Genomic DNA, 20,318 nt, shown 5'->3' with positions numbered 1-20,318 from the left:
GCAAGAAGATCAAACCTATCCATTCTGAAGGAAATCAGCCCTGAGTGCTCACTGGAAGGACAGATCGTGAAGCTGAGGCTCCAATACTTTGGCCACCTCATGAGAAGAGAAGAATCCTTGGAAAAGACCTTGATGTTGGGAAAGATGGAGGGCACTAGGAGAAGGGGACGACAGAGGATGAGATGGTTGGACAGTGTTCTCGAAGCTACAAACATGAGTTTGACCAAACTGCGGGAGGCAGTGGAAGACAGGAGTGCCTGGCGTGCTCTGGTCCATGGGGTCACGAAGAGGCGGACACGACTAAACGACTAAACAACAACAACAACGGGAAGCCGCTCCGGCCATCGGAAGAGAGGCTAACCGCAAGGATAGAAAGGCTGCCTGTGCCGGAGCGCGCGCCGGAGCGCGCGGGGCCTGCCCACCCTGAGCGCCCGCCCCCGCCCCCGCCCTCGCCGCCGCCAGACACGTCGGCCGAGGGACGCCCGGCTGCGTCCGCCTGGGCGCCATACGGGATGGTGCCATGGCGCGGCCGTCGGGAGACGCGCAGCGCCAGGAGCCCGAGCAACCGCCGCTGCCGCTGGTCTCCTACCAGCACGTGCCCGTGCATCTGGCCGGCGGCGCGCCCTGGGGCTTCACCCTCGAGGGCGGGCTGGAGCACGGCAAGCCCCTCGTCGTCTCCAAGGTGAGCCCCTTCCGCGCTCCTCCTTCCCTGCTCGGGGGTCGCCGTCCGGGCGAGGCGCGCTTTTTCTCCCTGCCTGTAGGGAATCTGATAGAACGTCCACGCAGCGGAAGTGTGTGGATCTTGCTCGCGGTACAAGTCACCAGGCTGATTTTCACGATTGGCGTGATCGTTGTTGTGAAAATCTGCCCACTAATTGCGCATCAGCATGGCACCCCCTGGCGGCCTCACTCACTGTACTAGACCCCTGGCAAAAGGTGGCACATCAGAGGAGCCATGCTCTGTGCCTTCCATGGGCCACACCCGGCAAAGGGTTGGAAGGTAGCGCCAACTGGATGCAAGGATTTATTTCAGAAATCTCATAGATATCTCATTGAATCATAGAGTTAGGAGGGACCTTGAGGATCATCTAGTCCAACCCTCTACAGTGCAGGAATGTGGAGCTGTCCCTTACGGGGATTGAACCTGCAACCTTTGACTACCTAGAAGCAGAGAAAGCCCCAAACCATTCGCTGCTGCAGAAGCAATAGGCTCAGCGAACAACTTTGGACAAAGTTTGTACGTAAAAAAATAAGTTGCAGCTTGTAGGCTTTTTAGATCCAGATATCAAAGAATAAGAGAATGTTAGAAGGGGTCCTGAGGGTAATCTAGCCCAACCCCCTGCAAGGCACGAATCTCAACTCAAACATCTGTGGCAGGGGGGGGGGCGCCCAACCTCTGCTTAAAAGCCTCCAGTGAAAGAGGCTGCACCACTTTCTGAGGGAGGCCAGTCCAATGTCACAGAAAGTTCTTCCTAATGTTTAGTCAGAATCTCCTTTCTTGTAACTTGAAACCATTGGTTGAGTCCTACCCCCTTCCATGTGGCAGCCCTTGAGATTTTTGAAGATGGTTGTTATGCCTCTTTTCAGTCTCCTCTTGTCCAGGCTAAACATACTCAGCTCCTTCAACTGTGCCTCAAAATGCTTGGTTTCTAGACCATTTATCATCTTGGCCACCCTCTTCTGCACACTTCCCAGTCAATGTCCCTCTTAAATTGTGGTGCGGAGATCCGGATGTAGGACTCCAGGTATGGACCAAGGCAGAATAGAACAGGACAATGGCTTCCCCTGATCTGGATACTAGACTTCTGTTGATGCAGTATAGAATAGCATTAGCATTTTTTGCTGCTGCGTCACACCGTTGACTCATGTTAAGCTACTACGACTCATTGATCCTTTTCACACGTACTACTGGTAAATCAGCCCCCCCCCCATTTTATGTCTCTGCATCTGCCTAAGTGCAGAACTTTAAATTTTTCCCTATTGAAATTCATTTTGTTAGTTTGGGCCCTTGTCTGGGGTGCCTTGTCTGGGCAGGCAGCTGCAGGAGGTGCATCAGACATAACAGGGCCCCCACCCCACCCATTTCCTTTGTGACACCCTGTTTCGTATTGCTTGTTTGCCTTGGGGCTCACTCACACTTAGCATTTCTAAGCACAGACCCACGCTTTAAAGAGCCATGCCCAAGTGCTATTTTGTTGTGTTTTTCGTCCCTACTAATCTGCAATTCTGGGCTGCATCAATAGGAGTATAGCATCTAGATCTAGGGAAGTAATAGTACCACTGTATTCTGCTCTGGTCAGACCTCACCTGGAGTACTGTGTCCAGTTCTGGGCACCACAGTTCAAGAAGGATACTGACAAGCTGGAACGTGTCCAGAAGAGGGCAACCAAAATGGTCAAAGGCCTGGAAACGATGCCTTATGAGGAACGGCTTAGGGAGCTGGGTATGTTTAGCCTGGAGAAGAGAAGGTTCAGGGGTGATATGATAAGATAAGATATCTTTATTGTCATTGTCCCCTTGCGGGAACAACGAAATTATTCGGTTGCTACATTCACTCCGATAAAGCATTCTGCATAATCCAAAATTACAAAAACCTAATTAAAAACAGTAAATATAATACAAAATAACAAGTAAAATAAGATGACTTCAAAGTCCAGGCTTTCCATTTAAGGCCAAAATCGCTCTAAAGAAGAAACTGTTTCTGAGACGGCTCGTTCTTGCCTGCATTGTTCTATATCTCCATCCCGATGGCAGGAGCTGAAAGAAATGGTGACCAGGGTGCGCTGGATCTCTTGATATATCTAGTGCTTTTCTATGGCACCTGGTGGTATAAATTTGTTCTAAGGTGGTGAGTGAGCAGCCAATAATGCTCTCTGCTGTTTTAATAATTCTACACAGCCCTGCTCTGTCCTGGGAAGTACAGCTTCCGTACCACACACATAAACCGTACGTGAGCACGCTCTGTATGGCACAGTGATAGAAGGCAAGCAGCAGCTTTTGTGGAAGATGGTTTTTCCTTAAAATTCTCAAAAAATACAGTCTCTGCTGCGCCTTCTTCACAAGCCCCCTTGTATTAACACTCCAGGACAGATCCTCCTGTAACTCAATGCCTAGAAATCTAAACGTTGTTACCCTCTCCACACAAATGACAATATGATAGCCATGTTCAAATATATCAAAGGATGTCATATAGAGGAGGGAGAAAGGTTGTTTTATGCTGCTTCAGAGAAGCGGACATGGAGCAATGGATTCAAACTACAAGAAAGAAGATTCCACCTGAATATTAGGAAGAACTTCCTGACAGTAAGAGCTGTTTGACAATGGAATTTGCTGCCAAGGAGTGTGGTGGAGTCTCCTTCTTTGGAGGTATTTAAGCAGAGGCTTGACAGGCATATGTCAAGAATGCTTTGATGGTGTTTCCTGCTTGGCAGGGGGTTGGACTGGATGGCCCTTGTGGTCTCTTCCAACTCTACGATTCTATGATTCTAATCTGCCCTTTATTGCTGAATTGGAGCAAACAGAAATTCAGCCATTTGCTTCAATTAAGCAGTGAAGAGTGGACTTTTGCAGGGAAAGCACGGGGAAGAAGAAGAAGAAGGAGGAGGAGGAGGAGGAGGAGGAGGAGGAGGAGGAGGGGAAGAAGGGCATACCTGTGCCTAGAAACGTGACACAAAAGGACGAGCCTTTGGCGGAGCAAGTCCTTGGGCTGGAAACCCCTTCCTCCTGCCCGGGGGCAGACCATGAAGCATTTCTGTCTCCACTAGCTGCTCTCTGCTTGTTAGGCGAGAGGGCCTGGGGCGACTGGCCCCGTGCCAGGCTCTGTCTCTAACTGCGCTCCCTTGGGACTGGGCAGTGAGCAGGAACGGCCCTTCAGCTGTGAATGATTAACTGCCCTTGTCCCTCCACCTCTGCCAGTTCTGGTGGCTTTGGTCTCCCAGAGGCTGCTTCTCCAAGTGGAATGCCCTGCATGCCCCATGGCTGGATTGGTCCCCAAGGAAAGAAGCCAGGGGGGTGTAGCTGGATGTGAAGAGGCCTCTCCTTTCTGTGAAGTGCTCCTTGGGGGGTGGGGGGGTGGGGGTCTGCCCCGGTCCTGCCCTCAGTACCCGTTCAGGATGTGTTGCCTGCTTCCAATTCCTGTGTGTTCCAGGAACAGGATTCAGCCTTGGGGAGCAGCACGCAGTGGCTTAACACAAAGTGGTTCTGCATGAGGCTGGATTGATGCTTCTGGGTGATAGGAACATGTGGGGTGCCACAGTGTTCTGTCCTGGGCCTGTTGATATTCAATATCTTTATAAATGACTGGGAGGAAGGAATTGAGGGGATCCCAGCAGTACATGTGAAAGGACTGAGGGATCTTATTAGGATCTTACTAAGTTTAACATCAAAAAAACCAAGATCATGGCCACTGGTCCCACCACCTCCTGGCAAATAGAAGGGGACGAAATGGAGGCAGTGAGAGATTTGACTTTCTTGGGCTCCTTGATCACTGCAGATGGTGACAGCAGTCACGAAATTAAAAGACGCCTGCTTCTTGGGAGAAAAGCAATGACAAACCTAGACAGCATCTTAAAAAGCAGAGACATCACCTTGCCTACAAAGGTCCGTATAGTTAAAGCTATGGCTTTCCCTGTAGTGATGTATGGAAGTGAGAGCTGGACCATAAAGAAGGCTGATCGCCAAAGAATTGATGCTTTTGAATTATGGTGCTGGAGGAGACTCTTGAGAGTCCCATGGACTGCAAGAAGATCAAACCTATCCATTCTGAAGGAAATCAGCCCTGAGTGCTCACTGGAAGGACAGATCGTGAAGCTGAGGCTCCAATACTTTGGCCACCTCATGAGAAGAGAAGAATCCTTGGAAAAGACCCTGATGTTGGGAAAGATGGAGGGCACTAGGAGAAGGGGACGACAGAGGATGAGATGGTTGAACAGTGTTCTCGAAGCTACGAACATGAGTTTGACCAAACTGCGGGAGGCAGTGCAAGACAGGAGTGCCTGGCGTGCTATGGTCCACGGGGTCACGAAGAGTCGGACACGACTAAACGACTAAACAACAACAAGTTTAACATGAGTCAGCAGGGTGATGCAGCAGCAAACAAAGCTAACACTATTCTAGGCTGCATCAACAGAAGTCTAGCATCCAGATCAAGGGAAATCATAGTCCCACTCTATCCTGCCTTGGTCAGACCACACATGGAATACTGTGTCCAGTTTTGGGCAGCACAATTTCAGAAGGATGTTGGCAAGCTGGAACGTGTGCAGAGGGGGGCGACCAAGATGATCAAGGGTCTGGAAACTAAGCCTTATGAGGAATGGTTGAGGGAGGTGGGGATGTTTAGCCTGCAAAAGAGAAGACTGAAAGGAGATATAAGAGCCATCTTCAGATATCTCAAGGGTTGTCCTTTGAAAGATGGAGCAAGCTCGTTTTCTCCTACTCCGGAGGGAAGAACCCAAGCCACTGGCTTCAAGTTACAAGAAAGGAGATTCTGAGAAAACACCAGGAAGAACTTTCTGACAGTAAGAGCTCTTTGACAGGGGAATAGACTCTCTTGGAAGGTGGTGGACTCTCTATTCTTGGAGGTTTTTAAGCAGAGGCTGGATGGCTTGGACTGGATGCAGTGGCGTAGCTACGGTAGCTGCTCGGGGTGCCTGGTGTGGTGCGTGCGTCCTGCAGCCGGGGGCAAAGCGAGCTGCCCATGGGGGCGGGACAAGCCAAGGCAGGGTGCGCTGCGTGGAGCCTCTCTGCAACCACCTCCTCAGCTGCAGGGTGGCTGAGGTGGTGGGCAGACGCAAGCCCGCGTGGCTTGAAAAAGCGGTGTGGAGCTTGCAGGCAGTCCGCCCGCCACCTCCCCCTCAGGAGAGACACATGGTTCAGGCACACTGCAGCCCCCATGGCGTGGTGCCCAGTGCCCCCTGCCTCACCTAGTGGCATAGGAAGGGGGGTGCGGTGGGGGTGGGAGTTGTGAGCCCACTTTTAAAATTTTATTTTAAAAATATATTTTTGCCATTTTGTCACACACACCCCATCAGTGATGACATCCAGGCTGGCCGGCCCGCACCCACTTCCTACACCACTGACTACCGTAGATGACTCTTGGGGTACCTTTGAATCCTATAATTCTACAATTCTATGATTCTGACTCTTGGGTGGCACCCCACTGGCACCTCAATTGTTTGCTCAAATGTCAGCTCCTTTCTCCCATGGAGCGCCGTGTTTCTCCAAAAATAAGACACCGTCTTATATTTATTTTTCCTAAAAACACACACGGTGGCTTATTTTCAGGGGATGTCTTATTTTTTTCCTCCTCCTCCTGCCGCGGCCGGCATTGCTGCTGCGCCTATCACTATGTCTTATTTTCGGGATATGGCTTATTTTCGGAGAAACGCGGTATGAAAGCAGACTCTTAAGAGCATAAGTTGAGACAGGCTGCAAGATCAAGCCAAAGGGAGGTCATCCAGCCCAGCATCCTGTTCTCACAGTGGCCAGCTGGATGCTTCTTCTGGGAGGTCTTACACACAGGACTCACACAGGACTCCTGAGCAAGTTTGCAGATGACACCAAATTGGGAGCGGTGGCTAATACCCCAGAGGACAGGATCACACTTCAAAATGACCTTAACAGATTAGACAACTGGGCCAAAGCAAACAAGATGAGTTTTAACAGGGAGAAATGTAAAGTACTACACAATGAAAGGCACAAATACAGGATGGGTGACACCTGGCTTGAGGGCAGTACATGTGAAAAGGACCTAGGAGTCTTGGTAGACCACAAACTTGACATGAGTCAACAGTGTGATGCAGCAGCTAAAAAAGCCAATGCGATTCTGGGCTGCATCAATAGGAGTATAGCATCTAGATCAAGGGAAGTAATAGTACCACTGTATTCTGCTCTGGTCAGACCTCACCTGGAGTCCTGTGTCCAGTTCTGGGCACCACAGTTCAAGAAGGATACTGACAAGCTGGAACGTGTCCAGAAGAGGGCAACCAAAATGGTCCAAGGCCTGGAAACGATGCCTTATGAGGAACGGCTTAGGGAGCTGGGTATGTTTAGCCTGGAGAAGAGAAGGTTAAGGGGTGATATGATAGCCATGTTCAAATATATCAAAGGATGTCATATAGAGGAGGGAGAAAGGTTGTTTTCTGCTGCTCCAGAGAAGCGGACACGGAGCAATGGATTCAAACTTCAAGAAATAAGATTCCACCTCAACATTAGGAAGAACTTCCTGACAGTAAGAGCTGTTCGACAGTGGAATTTGCTGCCAAGGAGTGTGGTGGAGTCTCCTTCTTTGGAGGTCTTTAAGCAGAGGCTTGACAGGCATATGTCAAGAATGCTTTGATGGTGTTTCCTGCTTGGCAGGGGGTTGGACTGGATGGCCCTTGGGGTCTCTTCCAACTCTATGATTCTATGATTCTAAGATTGCTGAGCCAAGGTGTTACCAAACACCAAGCATCAAAGCTGGATTTCCTAAATATCTCTGGGATCGTCTGCACTTCTGGCTTGTCTTGTGGTGTTCACCTCGCTCCTCTCATTTCTCTGGGAAAAGCCACTCTTTAGGGCCAGCTTGGACTATACATCAATCCAGTGAAAACCCAAATTGTCATATGCTCCGACTGAGTGCTCGAGAGCAGTTTTCCCCAGGGCCGCTGCTTCCTTCCTGTTTAAATGGTGGTAGCAAAGGTCCTCATCTCAGGGGCTGCTGTGGTGCATTTGGAAAAAGGCACGGCTCACATCTGGCAAAGGCTCGTGGCTTCTGGAGGTGACCCATGTTCCCTTTTCCTCCCAGTGCCCCACCCCCTCGGATGCATTCCAAATGTTGTGCATTTTCCTGCAGAGGGTTTCATTTGCCACAAAGCTGGTGCAAATGTGAGTTTAACTGCATTCTGCGTGCATCCGATTAATGCTGTGTGAGGATGGGCAGGTGGGCCAAGAGACCCAGGATTATTATTTTTGGGTGTTTTTTTTTGGGGGGGGGGTTGCCTGATTTATTTCCTTGGTGCAAAGTGAGCCCATCCCGGAGCTGATGGGTTAGAGAATCACAGGATGGTCATCTACTCAAACTCCCTGCAGTGTGGGAATCCTAACTGCACCATCCATGACGACAGGTGGCCATCCAACCTCTGCTTAGAAACCTCCAAGGAAGGAGAGCCCACCACTTTGGGAGAGAGTCTGTTCCACTGTCAAACAGCTCTTAGCATTGGAAAACTCTTCCTGATGTTCAGTAGGAATCTCCTGTCTTGTAACTTGAATCCATTGGTTCATAGAATCATAGAATCATAGAGTTGGAAGAGACCACAAGGACCATCCAGTCCAACCCCCTGCCAAGCAGAAAACACCATCAAAGCATTCTTGACATATGGCTGTCAAGCCTCTGCTTAAAGACCTCCAAAGAAGGAGACTCCACCACACTCCTTGGTAGCAAATTCTACTGCCGAACAGCTCTTACTGTCAGGAAGTTCTTCCTAATGTTGAGGTGGAATCTTCTTTCTTGAAGTTTGAATCCATTGCTCCGTGTCCGCTTCTCTGGAGCAGCAGAAAACAACCTTTCTCCCTCCTCCATATGACATCCTTTCATATATTTGAACATGGCTATCATATCACCCCTTAACCTTCTCTTCTCCAGGCTAAACATACCCAGCTCCCTAAGCCGTTCCTCATAAGGCATCGTTTCCAGGCCTTTGACCATTTTGGTTGCCCTCCTTTGGACACGTTCCAGTTTGTCAGTATCCTTCTTGAACTGTGGTGCCCAGAACTGGACACAGTACTCCAGGTGAGGTCTGACCAGAGCAGAATACAGTGGTACTATTACTTCCCTTGATCTAGATGCTATACTCCTATTGATGAAGCCCAGAATTGCATTGGCTTTTTTAGCTGCTGCATCACACTGCTGACTCATGTCAAGTCTGTGGTCTACCAAGACTCCTAGGTCCTTTTCACATGTACTGCTCTCAAGCCAGGTGTCACCCATTCCCCTCTGGAGCAGAAGAAAACAGGGCAGGTCAGGATGCCAAGGCTGGGGAGCCATCTTCTTTTTGGCTCCCTGGCAAAGTCACCCGCAGTCCAAGCACAGGAACAAGGGCCTCTTTGTGCCATAATGAATTGCCGGCACACACCCTTCTCTTGCATTCTCTGAGCACTGGATCTGCCCTTTCCCCTCCCTGCTCTCTTCTGGCAGTTGTAGCTGGCCAGTTAGGACCGGCCCGCCATACAACAAGGTTAGGTGACTGGCCCAGGCGTCAGGATCCACAGGGACCCTGTGGTCGATCTTTCTTCCCTCCTCCCTTTTCTTGATGCCGATCTTCCCTCATTGGTTCTTCCCTGGTGGGGAGGGAGGGGTACACCATTTTGGGGGTCTGCCCTAGGCCAGCCAAACATCCAGACATAGCCCCAGACCCTGGCTATCCTGCCTAGCAAATGCTGGTTCCTCCTCCTCCTCATCTTTGGTCAGCTGTAACCCAAAGACCTGCTCTGTGCATCCTCGGAAGTCCTTTGCATTTAACTCCTGTAGGGAGTTGTGGCTGAGTGGCTCTTCCCTTCCCATCTCCATCCTCAAGGATATGTTGCAAAGGGCAGCTGTCTTATCAGCTCCATCTGGTACGCAGGCCCTACCTGCCTGCAGACTGTCTAGCCAGAGTGGTGTATGCTCTAGTTATCTCCCACTTGGGCTACTGCAATGCGCTCTACGTGGGGCTACCTTTGAAGGTGACCTGGAAACTACAACTAATCCAGAATGCGGCAGCTAGACTGGTGACTGGGAGCCGCCGCCGAGACCACATAACACCTGAAAGACCTACATTGGCTCCCAGTACGTTTCCGAGCACAATTCAAAGTGTTGGTGCTAACCTTTAAAGCCCTAAACGGCCTTGGTCCAGTATACCTTAAGGAGTGTCTCCTCCCCCTCATTCTGCCCGGACACTGAGGTCCAGCGCCGAGGGCCTTCTGGCGGTTCCCTCACTACGAGAAGCTAAGTTACAGGGAACCAGGCAGAGGGCCTTCTCGGTAGTGGCACCCACCCTGTGGAATGCCCTCCCACCAGAGGTCAAAGAGAACAACAATTACCAGACCTTTAGAAGGCATCTTAAGGCAGCCCTGTTTAGGGAAGCTTTTAATGTTTGATGGATTTCTGTGTTTTGGTGTTTTGCTGGAAGCCGTCCAGAGTGGCTGGGGGAACCCGGCCAGATGGGTGGGGTATAAATAATAAATTATTATTATTATTATTATTATTATTATTATTATTATTATTACTTTCTATTTTTCCGTGTTTCTAGGAACAGGATCATGCTTTAAAACACTGTGTCCAGGCACTTATTTTTTTTATCACTTCCCCTACGAAAATCCCACTCTTTAACTCTGAATTGCAGCAAACAGCAATTAATGTTTCCAGCAGATTGCTCTTTGTTCCTATTCAGCAGTAAGGAGCTAGTTTTTGTGGGGGAATCATTGTGGTGAAAGAAAAGAAAAGTGCTCAAACATTGACTGGGAAAGTGTGGATTTGTGTATGTAGTGCGTGGGGCAAAAGGTAAGTGAGCAGGAATCATAGAATGATAGAGTTGGAAGAGACCACAAGGGCCATCTAGTCCAACCCCCTGCCGAGCAGGAAACACCACCAAAGCATTCTTGACATATGGCTGTCAAGCCTCTGCTTAAAGACCTCCAAAGAAGGAGACTCCACCACACTCCTTGGTAGCAAATTCCACTGCCGAACAGCTCTTACTGTCAGGAAGTTCTTCCTAATGTTGAGGTGGAATCTTCTTTCTTGAAGTTTGAATCCATTGCTCCGTGTCCGCTTCTCTGGAGCAGCAGAAAACAGTCCTAAGATTGGGCTGCAGAGGGAGAGGCGTGAAGCATGGATGGAGCTGAGCATCCACCTTGATTTGTCACTTCCCTACAACATCCTAGAGTAGACCAGCCTTCCCCAACCTGGCGCCCTCTGTGTGTTTTGGACCACAGCTCATCAGCACATGCCAGTGATGGCTGGGCCGGATGGGAGTTGTAGTCCAAACACCTGGAAGGCCTCTGGATAGGGGGGGTCAGTCTGTGCTGCTGCCTCCAAGGGCACTCTCTGGCTGCCAAGAAGGAGCATGGTCCATAATGTGGGGAGAAGGCGGAGGCAGCCTTTCCTCCCACAGCATGGTGTCTGTGGGCTTCATCCAGCCGCAAGCCAGCAGCTGTTTCCTGGAGGGGCACATCTGATGTTTGCAGCAAAGTGCGGAAAAGCAGGCATGTGGCAGCAGAAGCTGTATGATGGCGGCAAATGGTCAGAGGCAGCGGTTCTTCCGAATACCAGTTGCTAGAGGCTGCAGAGGGGAGAGTTGTTCTCGTTTCCCACTGGGGCATCTGGTCGGCCACTGTGAGAATAGGAGGGTGGACTGGATGGGTTCCCTTGGGCCTGATCCAGCAGGCTCTCCTTATGTTCTAAAGGCTTGTGGGTGCCTTCTGCCTTCCTGGAAGAGGTTTATTAGCAGCACCCTGGTTGGGTTATGGCAGGGGTAGGCAACCTAAGGCCCCTGGGCCAGATGCTGCCCAATCACCTTCTCAATCCGCCCCACGGGCAGTCCGGGCATCAGCATGTTTTTACATGAGTAGGATGTGTCCTTTTATTTAAAATGCATCTCTGGGTTATTTGTGGGGCATAGGAATTTGTTCATTTCCTCCCCAAAAATATAGTCTGCCCCCCCACAAGGTCTGAGGGACAGTGGACTGGCCCACAGCTAAAAAAGGTTGCTCTAAAATAAGGTTATGGCCTTCCTCCCCACCGTGACCTGAAAAGGCCCAGACAGAGCCGACTCACCCATGAGGCAAGATGAGTCAACTGCCTTAGGCAGCAGGATACACCATGGGAGCAGATCCTGATGTCATTCTTTCTCCCTTGTTCCCGATGAAAATCTTCCCTCACCCCTTCTTCCCTGGTGCAATGGATTCAAACTTCAAGAAAGAAGATTCCACCTAAACATTAGGAAGAACTTCCTGACAGTAAGAGCTGTTCGGCAGTGGAATTTGCTACCAAGGAGTGTGGTGGAGTCTCCTTCTTTGGAGGTCTTTAAGGAGAGGCTTGACAGCCATATGTCAAGAATGCTTTGATGGTGTTTCCTGCTTGGCAGGGGGTTGGACTGGATGGCCCTTGTGGTCTCTTCCAACTCTATGATTCTATGGTGGGGAGGGGGTGCCATTTTGGAGTCTGCCTCAGGTGCCAAAACGTCTTGGGCTGGCCCTGGGGCCCAGGGCATGCCTCCTTTGATGTCTGCAGCAGTTTGAAACCAGTGTTGAATGATGTAAATTAAATGCGTGCATGTCTGGGGAAATGATTTCATATTTGAGGGATGGGAGGCGCTGGACACAGGGTGCAGTCATCTATGTCAGCTGGTAGGGATCTGCTGGCTGAGAGCCCAGTGTGTCTCACTACCTGATGGGTAAGGGAGTTGCCCTGCTTCCTCTGCCTTGGATGCTTGTCTGGCTTTGGGCAGAGATGTCAAGAGATGTTGCTGAGGGTTGCTCTGTCTCTCTTGTCCTGCTTTTGAAACGTGACTTGCTGCTGGCCAACTCATCATTATCTCATTGCAATCCATCACTCCTCCATGGATAAGAATGCAGGAAGAGCTGTGATGGATCAGGTCAACGTGGGCCTGTCTAGCCCAACATCCTGCCAAATGCTTCTCCTGGGAGGCTGCCAACCAGGGTCTGAGTGCAACAGCAACTCTCCACGCTTGCAAATCGCAGGAACTGGCAGCGGGTGTAGAGCAGAGCCATTGTGTTTAGCTGGCAGCCACTGCTAGGCACATGCTGAGTGAAGTCGGTGGACATCCCTACTTGTTGCGGGAGTGAAACCCACAATTTAACTATGCACTTTGCTTTCTATTGGAGGCTTGGCAGAAATGGAGCCTTCTTTTGTCTGAATGTTCTTATTTGATTAATAATCCCCTTCTCTGTTGGCACTGGAGATAGGTAAAGGTAAAAGCTAAAGGATCCCTGGACAGTAGACATAGTCGAACTTGACTCTGGGGGTGCAACGCTCATCTCGCATTTCAGGATGAGGGAGCCAGCCTTTGTCCACAGACAGTTTTCCAGGTCATGTGGCCAGCATGACCAAACCGCTTCTGGCGCAATGGGACACCGTGACGGAAGCCAGAGTGCATGGGAATGCCATTTACCTTCTTGCCGCAGCAGTACCTATTTATCTGGTAGACCACAGACTTGACATGAGTCAGCAGTGTGATGCAGCAGCTAAAAAAGCCAATGCAATTCTGGGCTGCATCAATAGGAGTATAGCATCTAGATCTAGGGAAGTAATAGTACCACTGTATTCTGCTCTGGTCAGACCTCACCTGGAGTACTGTGTCCAGTTCTGGGCACCACAGTTCAAGAAGGATACTGACAAGCTGGAACGTGTCCAGAAGAGGGCAACCAAAATGGTCAAAGGCCTGGAAACGATGCCTTATGAGGAATGGCTTAGGGAGCTGGGTATGTTTAGCCTGGAGAAGAGAAGGTGAAGGGGTGATATGATAGCCATGTTCAAATATATGAAAGGATGTCATATGGAGGAGGGAGAAAGGTTGTTTTCTGCTGCTCCAGAGAAGCGGACACGGAGCAATGGATTCAAACTTCAAGAAAGAAGATTCCACCTCAACATGAGGAAGAACATCCTGACAGTAAGAGCTGTTCGGCAGTGGAATTTGCTACCAAGGAGTGTGGTGGAGTCTCCTTCTTTGGAGGTCTTTAAGCAGAGGCTTGACAGGCATATGTCAAGAATGCTTTGATGGTGTTTCCTGCTTGGCAGGGGGTTGGACTGGATGGCCCTTGTGGTCTCTTCCAACTCTATGATTCTATGATTCTATGAGGCAGGCTTGGCCAGAGCTTAAAAGAGCCTCTGCTGCCGCACCCTGAGCCTTCTGCAGTCCCGTTCCTCTCCTCCTCCATTGCAGCTGCTTCTGGGCTCTTGAGGACCTCCAGCTGGGAGCTGAGGAAAGAGCACAGGCATGCAGGAGGTGCAGGCAGCCTATCTCTCTTTCCCATATGGACTTTATTCCCCAAATAAAGGAAGGTACAACATCTGGAGAGTGCTGTGTTTTCTTTTTCGGTTCCAGTGGCCTTCATGGAGAATGGGCTGGTCATAGAATAATAGAATCTTAGAGTTGGAAGGGACCCCAAGGCTCATCGATTTCAACCCCCTGCAAGGCAGGAAACTCAGCTAAAGCTTCCAGGACAGATGGCCATCCAAACTCTGCTTAAAACCTTCAAGGAAGGACAGTCCACAACCTCCTGAGTGAATATTTTCCGCTGTCACAGCGCTCTTACTCTCAGAAAGTTCTTCCTGATGTGGAAAGGTGGAGTCTCATATCTTGTAACTTGAAGCCATGGGTTTGGCTCCTCCTTGGAGAAAAAGTTGGGATATGAATGCAACAAATAAGCTCTTACGTTTACCTGCTTAAGAAAGCTGGAGGGAGCAGCCAGGTGGAGATGTCAGTCACAAACCTGGCATCCAGAATTCTCCACCTGCTCGCAATTGGACCCACACCAGTCACAAAACACACTTGGTACCTGATGAATTTCTAACACTGGGTCCTCCCCTCCAGAGTGGGAGGAAAGATGATTGCTCCCTCCTCCATGTGACAGTCCTTAAGATATTTGAGGGTGGTTATCATATCTCCTCCCAGTCTCCTGTTTTCCAGGCTAAACACACCCAGCTCCTTCAACTGTTCCTCATAAAGCTTGGTTCCCAGACCCTTGATCATCTTGGTCGCCCTCCTCTGTGTGGTGTGACCAGGGCAGAATAGAGCGGGACTATGGCTTCCCTTGAGTTCTGTTGATGCAACCTAGAATCATAGCTGCCAAGTTTTCCCTTTTCTCGCGAGGAAGCCTATTCAGCATAAGGGAAAATCCCTTAAAAAAGGGGATAACTTGGCAGCTATGCCTAGAATTGCATTGGCTTTTTGTTTTGTTTTTTGCTGCTGCATCATATTGTTGACTTGTGCTAGGTCCTTTTTACATGTCCTGCTGGCAAGCCAAGTGCCCCTCATCTTATATTTGTGCAGCTGGTTACTCCTGGTTGTGTGCATAATTAAGGTACTACACTTGGGCAAAAAAAATGAAAGGCACAAATACAGGATGGGAGACACCTGGCTTGAGAGCAGTACATGTGAAAAGGATTTAGGAGTCTTCGTAGACCACAAACTTGGCATGAGTCAACAGTGTGATGCAGCAGCTAAAAAAGCCAATGCAATTCTGGGCTGCATCAATAGGAGTATAGCATCTAGATCAAGGGAAGTAATAGTACCACTGTATTCTGCTCTGGTCAGACCTCACCTGGAGTACTGTGTCCAGTTCTGGGCACCACAGTTCAAGAAGGATATTGACAAACTGGAACGTGTCCAGAGGAGGGCAACCAAAATGGTCAAAGGCCTGGAAACGATGCCTTATGAAGAACGGCTTAGGGAGCTGGGCATGTTTAGCCTGGAGAAGAGAAGGTTAAGGGGTGATATGATAGCCATGTTCAAATATATAAAAGGATGTCATATAGAAGAGGGTGAAAGGTTGTTTTCTGCTGCTCCAGAGAAGCGGACACGGAGCAATGGATTCAAACTTCAAGAAAGAAGATTCCACCTCAACATTAGGAAGAACTTCCTGACAGTAAGAGCTGTTCGGCAGTGGAATTTGCTGCCAAGGAGTGTGGTGGAGTCTCCTTCTTTGGAGGTCTTTAAGCAGAGGCTTGACAGGCATATGTCAAGAATGCTTTGATGGTGTTTCCTGCTTGGCAGGGGGTTGGACTGGATGGCCCTTGTGGTCTCTTCCAACTCTATGATTCTATGATTCTCTCCCGTGACTTGCCCACTGCACTGTGCTTCTGTCAAGGAGAAAGAGAAACGCTTGCCTTGGGTAGTGGCCCTCTCTCATAGCTGTCAAGTTATCCCTTTTTTACAGGGATTTTCCCTTATGCTGAATAGGCTTCCTCGCGAGAAAAGGGAAAACTTGGCAGCTATGCCCTCTCTACAGAGAACAGGTCTTGAGAGGAGCAGCCCTGTAGCCGGATCACGCCCAAAGGCTCATCTGTGGAGCTGGATCAGTCTTAACCGGCATCCTGTTCTCACGGAGGCTAGCCAGGTGCCTTTTCTCGGAATGCCACAAGGAGGTCCTGAGCTCCACAGCAGACCCCTCCCCACTTGTGATTCCCAGCAATTCCAAGTCATTTACTGCTTTCAACAGCCATCGTGTTCACCTTATTGCTGGAGGGAGACCCCGACCTGGGAGCACAGGGCAGCCCCCTCCTCCCCGCAGGTGGAAACTCCTAAGAGGAGCTTGCCACTTCTTTCCTCAAAGTGCCTCCACCCCTGCAGTGGACTAGACCATCTCCTCAAACCTGCATGTTGGCAGCTGAACCGCTAGCGCAAAGGGCAGTGGGCTCTGTGCTTTGTTCGGGGGCGCCCCCCCGCCACTGCTGCGTGCCTGCAGCCTGCCACCCACCCCCTCCACTCTTATCCCTGGTGCAGGCTGCCATGCGTGGCCTTGGCATGGACAGAGCCCTTTGCCGGCGGCTGTGCAAGGGCTCTGTGGGTTCTGGACCATCCTGCTGGCATTTGAGCAGCACAAAGGGCCCTTGTCTCATCCAGGGAAACAGCTGGGGGAACCTCCCTGGAGTTGCTCTCAGGCTCATGTGACTCTGGCAGGGAAGGGCAGCCCAGCCCAGCCCAGCCCCTCTGTCCCAGCTTGGCCCTGGAGCTTCTCCTGGGCAGAGCTGCCTGGTTTTTTTTGGGGGGGGGGTCTTTGGTCCCGAGGAGGTGAGAGAGTGCACCATGGCAGGAGGACAGGCTGGCTATGGGGGCCTCTCTTAGTTCCGCAGCCGGCCAACCTTCCCCAGGACTCCTCTCTGTCGCACCCGTTGGCATCCTGCTCCCTTGCTGGGGCTTTGAGGGTGAGTGGAAGGGGGGAGGCAAGCGGAGGGAAGGGGTCAAATTCCAGGTGAGCAGTTCGTTTTTCAGTTCCTGAAGTGCAAATGGTGGGGTCATGCTCGTGGGGGTCGATGGGTGTGTCGCTCTCCCTGGCTGTAAGATGGGACTGCTGCAGGGCTTGTTGGCGGGGGCCTGTTTTTAGGAATGAAGGGGACTCTGTGGCTGTGTGGAACTTAGCAAAGAGAAAGAAGATTCCACCTAAACATTAGAAAGAACTTCCTGACAGTAAGAGCTGTTCGGCAGTGGAATTTGCTTCCAAGGAGTGTGGTGGAGTCTCCTTCTTTGGAGGTCTTTAAGCGGAGGCTTGACAGGCATATGTCAAGAATGCTTTGATGGTGTTTCCTGCTTGGCAGGGGGTTGGACTGGATGGCCCTTGTGGTCTCTTCCAACTCTATGATTCTATGATTCTATGAAAGAGGGGCAACACCGTATGAATGCTTTGCACCAATCCTGCTGCAAACAGAAGGGTTTGGAGCCCTGCTGCCGTCTGCATGGGTGTAGATGCTGCTGTCTGCACTGCTTGAGGAAAGGTCTAAGCAGACATCTGCAAGGATCGTGACCTGTTGCTTGTTGTTGCTCTCAGGGCCAGCCTAATGCATTTTACCACCTGAGGCAACCCCCAAAATGGTGCCCTTTCCTCCCTGCCAGCGAAGAGGGGTGAGCGAAGATCTGCACCAGGAACAAAGGGGAAATCTAAATTGACATCGGGACCCCCTGCCTCTGTGGATCTTGCCACCCAAGCCAGTTGCGTCACATGGCCTCATGGGTGGGCCGGCCCTAGTTGCCTTGCTACTTCGAGTCCTCAAAACCTGTACTCAAATCACTGTTTAAAGGAAGTGGGAGAACAATGGGGGGGGGGCGCATTCTCTCTCTCTCTCTCTAGAACCCTTCTAACTCTGCCTGGTGAAACAATTTTGCAGCTGGAATTTGCCCCAGCCTCATTTCTGAGGTTTGTGTGGCTCGTCATGCAAGTGCTTGGGCTAAAGGGAAGGGCTTGTTCCTTGCGCAGTGAGCCCTTTGAGGAAGCTGCCCCAGTTTGGTGTGTGTGAATCTCCTGACCAGCCCCTGTGGCAAGTGCCCAGGAGGCTGGATCCGAGCTAGGCTTTATCATGGACTGGTTGGACGAAGAGGAATGGTGCAGGGAACCAGCTGGGGAACCCCAAGGGAGGAAGGCTCAGAGCCAGGGGGTTGGTGGTGCAGGGGCGTAGCCAGGATGAAAATCAGGGAGGGGCCAAGGGGCGGGGCCAAGGGGCGGGGGAGGGGCCACAGCGGGGCAAGGAAAGCTCCCTTCTCCCTTGCCAGCTTTCCCTTCTCCCCCTCCTTGAACGGCAGGGGTGAGGGGGAGCCAGGATCAGCCCGAAATTGGGCTGCTCCGACTCCCTCCTCCCCCTCCTTGAACGGCAGGGGCGAGGGGGCGCCAGGATCAGCCCGAAATCGGGCTGCTCCGGTCCCCTCCTCCCCCTCTGCAATCGCCGGGGCAGGTGGAGGGAAAGCCCCAGAGCCGCGCAAAGCGGTTGCCTGGCTTTCCCTCCACCCGCCCCACAGCCAGCCGGCTAGAAGGGACGTCTCCCTTCTCCCTTGCTGGCTGTGGGGCGGGCGGAGGGAAAGCCAGCCAAACGCTTTGCGCGGCTCTGGGGCTTTCCCTCCGCCCGCCCCACAGCCAGCCAGGGAGAAGGGAGACGGCACCGGGCGGGCAGCAGGGCAGGCTGGCTAGCGGCCCTGCTTCTAGGGGGGGAATTGCCCCCTCCTGCCCCCCTGCCTACGCCCATGTGGTGGTGGGATGACAATGAGCAGTCAGGGGGAGAAGCCTGGGAGGAGGAGGCGTCGGAAGCTGAAGAGGTAACAAGGCTTAGAGAGTAGGGAGAGTCTGTAGCAGAGACAAGTCCAGAAGCTGAAGCTTAAGCGGGAGGGAGGGAGGAGAGTGGCCAAGAAGAAGAGGTTAGTCAGACTGGTGAAGAGTCCCGAGTGTTTTCTCCTCCTGCTGTGACAAGCCCCCCCCCCCGGTCTCCCAGAGCCAGGAAAGGCATGAAGAGGGTGGAGAAGTCAGCTTCACGCAGACAGAGTTTCCGATTGCTTGGGGGAAACCCTGGAAAGGAGGGGACATAGGCAGCTTTGGGAAGTCTCAGCAACTGCTTCGTGGAGGCAAGACTTGTCAGAGATTAGTTGCTGTGCTCACTAGGCCTGGCACTCCTGTACAGATCTTGTTTTTGCTAGTAAACAGTTAATTCCAACTTGCCCAGTGTGATTTACTGCTGGCTCGCTCCTGGCAGGCTTGCACCTTTGAATCAGCTCCCCAGTGGGAATAATTAGGCAGGAATAAGCAGTTGTACAAATATAAGATGGGGGACACCAGGCTTGCCAGAAAAGGATCTAGGGGGTCTTTGTGGACCAAATGCTTAACGTGAGTCAAAATTGTGATGCAGCAGCAACAGAAGCTATTGCTATTCTTGTGTCCAGATCAAGGGAAGTTGCAGTACCAATTCTGTTCTGCCTTGGCCAGACCCCACCTGGCATACTGTGTGTCCAATTCTGGGCAACACAATTTATGAAGGATATTGACAAGCTGGAAGCTGTGCAAAGGACGGCAACCAAAATGATCAAGGGTCTGGAAACCAAGCCTTAGAAGCCACAGTTGGGTATTGTCAGGGGGACTCCCCCTACAGGGACCCTCCCCCAGTCATCCTGACCAGCATTTCACCCAGCGACAGCGCTAGCAGCGGGTCAGGAGGAGGGAATGAGGAATGGAGCGGAGTGGAGGGGGGGCTCCAAGATGTGTCAGAGCTTCGGCACTGACCCAGCTGGCCAGAGGAGGAAGGACAACACAGCAAGGTGTTGGAGCCCCTGCAACGCTCCAGCCTTCCGGCACCCACATTGGGTCATGCACCCAGACGTAGGGCAAGGGGCGGCGTTTTGGGGTCCCTAGACTATTCTGCTGGCACAAGAGCAGACAAGGGCCATTGGCGGTTTCTGAATCAGACTAGGCAGTCATGTTTTCTGATGTCTCTGCACTGTAAATAATATGCACAATAAAGCTCTTAGAGACAGAGCAGACTGGAGCGTCCTTACTTGAGAGTAGCAGCAACAGGTATGTTTAGCCTGAAAGAGGAGACTGAGGAGATATGTTTTTGTTGTTCCTTAGTCATTTAGTCATGTCCGACTCTTCGTGACCCCATGGACCAGAGCACGCCAGGCACTCCTGTCTTCCACTGCCTCCCGCAGTTTGGTCAAACTCATGTTCGTAGCTTCGAGAACACTGTCCAACCATCTCGTCCCCTGTCGTCCCCTTCTCCTAGTGCCCTCAGTCTTTCCCAACATCAGGGTCTTTTCCAGAGAGTCTTCTCTTCTCATGAAGTAGCCAAAGTATTGGAGCCTCAGCTTCAC

The 20,318-nt window shown here is 51.2% G+C and overlaps 1 protein-coding gene across 2 annotated transcripts in view; it reads left to right on the top strand.

The window, feature by feature from the left end:
- The first annotated feature begins 343 nt into the window (after positions 1-343).
- Positions 344-20,318, top strand: part of SHROOM4 (shroom family member 4) — a 60,234-nt gene continuing 40,259 nt past the window's right edge. For both annotated transcript variants that reach the window (XM_060270516.2, XM_088665205.1), the window contains exon 1: positions 344-682. In XM_060270516.2, the coding sequence (XP_060126499.2) occupies positions 521-682 (162 nt within the window). In that variant the 5' untranslated portion in view covers positions 344-520. The remainder of the gene's footprint in view (positions 683-20,318) is intronic.

The sequence above is a fragment of the Zootoca vivipara genome, chromosome Z2 (assembly GCF_965207765.1).
Source record: "Zootoca vivipara chromosome Z2, rZooViv2.hap1.1, whole genome shotgun sequence".
Taxonomy (NCBI): domain Eukaryota; kingdom Metazoa; phylum Chordata; class Lepidosauria; order Squamata; family Lacertidae; genus Zootoca; species Zootoca vivipara.
The sequence above is the reverse complement of the archived record's forward strand: the minus strand, read 5'-3'. Positions and strand labels throughout refer to the sequence as shown.